The sequence below is a fragment of the Protopterus annectens genome, chromosome 9.part0 (assembly GCF_019279795.1).
Source record: "Protopterus annectens isolate FY-2018-M chromosome 9.part0, PAN1.0, whole genome shotgun sequence".
Lineage (NCBI taxonomy): Eukaryota > Metazoa > Chordata > Ceratodontiformes > Protopteridae > Protopterus > Protopterus annectens.
The window spans coordinates 1,399,446,543-1,399,452,542 of record NC_056743.1 but is presented as its reverse complement, the minus strand read 5'-3'; the positions used below and the strand labels follow the sequence as shown (position 1 = coordinate 1,399,452,542).

At 39.6% G+C, this 6,000-nt stretch overlaps 1 protein-coding gene across 2 annotated transcripts in view; it reads right to left on the bottom strand.

The window, feature by feature from the left end:
• Positions 1–833: 833 nt before the first annotated feature.
• The window catches only part of SH3BP5L (SH3 binding domain protein 5 like), a 214,032-nt gene continuing 208,865 nt past the window's right edge, over positions 834–6,000 (bottom strand). For both annotated transcript variants that reach the window (XM_044084364.1, XM_044084365.1), the window contains exon 6: positions 834–4,281. In XM_044084364.1, coding sequence (XP_043940299.1) covers positions 3,871–4,281 — 411 coding nt within the window. In that variant the 3' untranslated portion in view covers positions 834–3,870. The remainder of the gene's footprint in view (positions 4,282–6,000) is intronic.

Genomic DNA, 6,000 nt, shown 5'->3' with positions numbered 1-6,000 from the left:
TTAAGGGGGGACATCAGCTTTAACAAACCTTAGTAGCTCAGAACCCAACCTTGACTCAGAGTTCCAGGCACCTCGTCTCTTAAGACCTGAGGAATCCGCCTAAGCCCCTCAGATATGATCAACCATGGTTGTCCCCTCAACATACACAGCAGATGTTTGCAAAGCCTAGAAGGACATGTGAAAAGCCGGTTCCTTGCCAACCTCAGGCAGGGTTGCAACAGATGAAACTGATGTCTGTTGGGCGGGGGGAGAGACGACTGTACCTCGGGGTGGGAGGATTCGGCCATGGCACCCCAGGCCAACAACTTGACATGCTGTTTCACAAGATAAGACGACAGATGACTACGAAGAATATTTGGCACAAATGCCTGAGAAACAGACCAGAGTGTGGTTGTGAGAAACACCTAGACAAAGCAAACACTTGTTGTGACTATTTTTATGGGGAATCTGCCTGCACTCTCTAAAACCTATTAGTTTCAAACCAAATGATCTTGTTTAACTGCCAGAAGAAATGCTGCAGGTCCAAAAAATGTAACAGCATTAGACTGCACAGCTTTTACACATGGCAACTTGGACTGGCCAAAAAAGGTTCACAGCACTTTCTCACAACAAGGGATTATTTGATCCAGCATGCATTAACCTGTACTGTAATGGCAACTATATCTGTCCTTGATAAGGCACACTTCAAAATGAAAAAAAAAATACATACTGACAACTAGACCACAGGCTGCACTCTTTCTTCTAACGGAGAAAAGAATAAACATGGTTAACATCTCCTGTCCTCTAGAATATGACCTGCAGAACATACAGCTATGACTGACACTACCAAAACATTATTTAATGTCATATTATTTATTCACAACATCCATAAATGATTTGCACTTAAATATATTTAAAAATATTTACAACATAAAACAGTACATATACCTGCTGCTTCAAACATGTTTTAGTCAACAAGTTGTCATAGCAGCCGTAACCTCTTAGAGGAACTGTATTTGGAACCATGTACTTACTACCAGTTTAAGTACCATTCTGGTCATAAATCGTCTAGACCGAGTTACAAATAAATAAAGGTGCATTGGTAGACTACAGAAGTTCCTAGGGTAAAGAAGGTGTTTTTGAAAGGCAAAAAGGAAGAACAGACTGTAATGGAATGACACATAAAGTGTTTCTAATAAAAATAGCAATATCCTGAAGGAAAATAAAGGAGGAAAAGAACTTCTGCTGACACAACAGGGTGGTATTACAGATTAGCAGCATCTCAACATTCATTAAGACTTTCCTGACACTTTCCATCACGTTCAGGAGCTTAGTAACAAAAATACAGTTCTGTTATAGTATTAAATAGTATTTACCTGAGATACCTGTACCATACCATAAGCAGAAAATGTAACACACCAGCAAGCACATTTTCAAAGGGAAAAGTTTTGAATTTTTGTAATATTATTTTTAAGCATTCTATGCATCAAAGACTCCTGCCACTTTAATCTCTGATCTTTTACTGCAAGCATCTTTCCAGACATCCTCCTTTCTGAAATAAACTTATGCAGGTCTGCTCTACCAAACTAAATCCAAACATTGCTAAGGCTATGGGCATCTCCCCCCTCTCTGAGGTCCTTACAGTGGCATAGTCTATTTGTGTTTATGGTTACTGTAGCCAACTATGTCAGCTGCCTACTGTTTGCCTTGCTAAGGAAAAGGAGTACAAACTGGCATTTACTTGCATGGGATTGGTGTGAAAAATATTAAGACACTGGCAGCAGGGTGGGAGGGGGCTTCCTGTACAAGTAAATATACTGTTGCACCATTAGGGGTGGGCAAGGCTGGTATGTCTCAGGCTGTCTTGTAAAAAGGATAAAATAGTGCCCTCTGATGGACTTTTAAAAATTAATAATCAGCAGCAAAAATAAAATAAAAAGTAGCAACAACCACTATATGAAACAAAAACAATGAATAAGTGGGCTTCAGATATGTTAAGAATGCAAAATGAAATGGTAGTACAGCAAGCGCGTCGCTGCAATGTCTCTTCCGGATATATATTTTAAGCAGTTTGTTACTCCTTAACTTTGCGATGAACAAACAACAAATGAATGTCCACAAAGACTCAAAAGGCAATTCCACAACAGTATCAAAAAAGAACTTCAAAGAATCTCAAGTTGTTTCCATGAGAATGAAATCCTTAATTCATTACAAAAATTCAGATCACACAGTCATGTAGTTAAAAGAAACACCTATAATATGAAAATTCTGATGATGTCCACTAATAACCTGTCAACATTTCAGCAAGGTCTGGTTTAAAGCCAAAACATCAGAGATACCATAAGGAGGTCTCAGTTTTCTTCTCACCAACCCCCAGCTCATTTTTCTTACACAGACTATTTTGCATCAAGTGCTTCTTGGTACCACAAAACTCATCGTTTGATAAGCAGACCTTAAAATGGGGTGATGGCATGCTACATGTGACCACTATCAATTTTGAAGTTATACACCAAGCTGCAAAACAAGAACCCAATAGCATATTCTGTGGCCTACAGATTTAGTGCATCTGTCTCTATGTTTACCAGAGTACCAAGCTACTGTACTATTCACTTCAAAACACTCTCACGTCCAGCTTTTAAAATGAGCCACTCTACTGTACTCTACAGTCATGGAATGGACAGCATTTGTTACGTTTAAAAAGGCCAGAGAAAATCACTCTGGCAAATCAGCTGATAATCACTTGCATGAGCAGAATGGATTCCCTCAAATACAAAAGCCTCCTCATGAGGTGTGTGCTACTTACTCTGCAGAAGAGCGTTTGCATGGTACCTATCATACTGTTATAGGTACCAGTGTGCTGCAGCATAAACTCTTGTCATGTGTTCAGCGGACAGAATTTTACTAGCATTGTGATTTTCTTTTTCTAAGTTCAGGACTGCATTTCCTTCTAAACACTGATGTTAGCATTAAAAAAAGTTCTGTTGGTACCATAGCAAAGATGAAGGTTGTGATGGTGAACAGTAAGTTTTAATTACTGTAGACTGCAATACTACACACCTACCTTCTCTGCTATGACGGAACAGCCCTGTTATGCCAGTACCAATAAGAGGTAAAGAGAAGGGAAGGCACTGGAAGGCATGATTACTGTTTCACTGACTGAGGCCTGCAATGAACCTTGCATCCACTTGTACATGGCATTTCTACACTGGTGGCAGGCTGACACACACAGTTGTGTGATGAAACAGTGCAGTTAGTGAACCTTTGCTATTTCCTGGGGAATGGACACAACAGACAGAGACAGACAGATTCTAAAAGTAAATGCCCCAGAGTAAAATGATAAAAACAGAACATCAAAATTAAATAAATAAATAGAACACTCTGGCTTCAGTGCCCGTTTCCGGTTTGCTGCGCTACATTATGCTCAGTCCCCACAACGTGCCACATTTTGTGGGGAAAGACAAAACACGCTTTTCAGTTGCATATCATACATTATTTGTAAGATCACACAGTATTCCACCTCCAGCAGTTCAGTTGTCCTCTTTGTTCCTAGTGCTTAAGTCTCATTCTCCCCGCATCTGATGTGTGTTTAAAGTTCTACAATAATTACTGGTTGGGTAGAGAGGGTGAGGAACTGGAATGCCAAGGAGGCATATGAGGTTCTAGCAGCTTTCTGTGCATCAGGAAGGAGAAGCCAAAGCATAAAGCCTCCAAGCATCAAGTCTGACGATCAGACGAGCAACCTTGCAACAATGGCATCTACAACTATGTTGCATATACCACACCAGGTCAGCCAATTGCTACAATGCACTAGGTCAAGCAGGTGTGGTGGCTTACTTCTAACCAAGATCATCAGGGTCAGACCTCCCAAATGGTGTTGCACCAAGTATACTTTCACAAACTGACACTTCGATGATGCTTGAAAAAGGAGCTGTCCCTGCGGATGGAGCCACTGCTACTACCATCATCATTATTCAGACTGGAGACATCAGAAAGGTCTGCCAGATGGTCAATTGAGTCAAATTTTTGTAGGTCTGAAGCGATGGTTAGCAAACTCAGGACAGAGATATTATCACTAGCTGGTCCGTCTGCTCCAAGTGTGGCAGCTGATACACTGTGGCACAAGTCCATGGAACAGATAGCAGCTTCTGCACCTACAGGAGAGGAACGACGAGACACCAACCTCTGGAGGCGACGAGCATGAATCTGTTCACTGATTTGTTCCAGGTTCCGCAGGGCAACAGAGTACTTCATCTTTGCTTGGGAGACATGTCGTTCCAACTCTGTCACCTTGATGGAGTGCTCCTGTTAAACAAGAAAGAAAAAAATGCAACATTTGAGGATTTCTCAGAACCTAAACAGAACATCAATACTACAATTAGTCTTCTATTTTAATTTCAAATCATTTTTTTTCACAAAGTAATTACAGCCATAACTTTTTGGATTCCCCCATTCCATTTTATATATTTAATATTTTAAGGGAAGTAAACTGTAGCAATTTTCAAAATAAAATTTTAAGAAACCACAATGGGACACAATTTTCTTGGCCATTTCAATTTGCACTGCAAACCTTTTTTATAAAACAATCTCTTGTTTAACAATTGTTACTAACTGTGCTCTTCATGCCATCATTTGGTATTTTCCACAGCAAACAGATTTATTGGTAGAAATGCAATAAATTAAACTTTCACACATGTGCACCCATTCAGTTTCTTTTCAAGTGTCAGTACAGGCCTCGTTAGAAGTCCTCATGAATACATCCTAGCTGCCTATATGCATTATCTTCTGGTCTTGCACAGTTATTGAGAAAATATTCAGTAGTCCAATGAAACATTTATGCAGCCAGGGTAGGACAAAACAATTCACACCCACAAACACAACTGCCAAGCCCACATCCATGACACCTTATAAAATTATTTTCATTACAAGCAAAAATATGTATCGTTGTTGTGTTGCTACAGCCACAAGTGGGAGGACCGACTGTGGCCAGGAGATTGTTACAGATTCCTCTTTTGTGGGCGGAGATAAAGTGGGCAGGCATATTAAGAAAAAAAAGCCTCATACAAGTTAAAATGGCTGCAACTTTTCTGCCTTGTACACTAGCCCAAGTCATGAAATAAGTAGAAGACAGGGCAAGTGGGGTCCTAGTCACTGGAAGTTAAGAGTGAAAAAAAGGAAATAGTCTCATATTTGTAAGACTACATACATGCAAAAATATCACGAGCTGTAGTGCAATGCATAACAGCCAGTATCATTCTAAGATGTTTTTTTCTTACAAAAAGAATACGGAAAAGTATTTGCTTTTATTATTCTGAAATCTTTTATACGCATACAAACACAAAAAGAACACGTATCAGCAAAAGTCTGACCTACTAGTAAAAATAATAACAGGGTTCAGCTACCTTGTAATTTGATATTAGATCCCAGGAAATTTAAAGGATGATATGAGAAATCATTTAATATTTTTATATGTACATAACCAATATAAACCTTTAGAGAGAATAAAGCGTACCAGCCAGCTCTGCCTGACACTGCAGTCTTGCAAGAAGGTATCATGTCTAAACTGCAGTCTTATAAGAAGAGCATGTCTCAAAGGTACTAACAGAAAGCCACAACCAAGAATAAAAACACTAACAGGAAATACCAATACACTGTGAAATACCAATACACTGTATGCATCACTGTGGAAAGGTGCTTTAGTTACATAGTTTGGGAAGTGAAAAGGAGTACAAACCAGTAAGCAGAAAGGAAACAATAGTACTCGAGCATAAAAAGGTTTCATACTGTACTACCAAACCAATACCTCAAGTATGCAACTGAATTCAAGGGCCAAAAGTCTGAGGTAGGATGAAGGGATTGCTGTACGGCAATAACAGGACCATTCAAAATGTTCCACACCAAATGGTCTTGCTGTAGCAACATAAAGGTAATCCAAGAAGTGTGTCAGTCTTTCGTTGGACCTGTTGTACAGAAGCCATGCTGGCATAGCCTGGTATCAAACATCTGGGCTGATGGAATAAATTC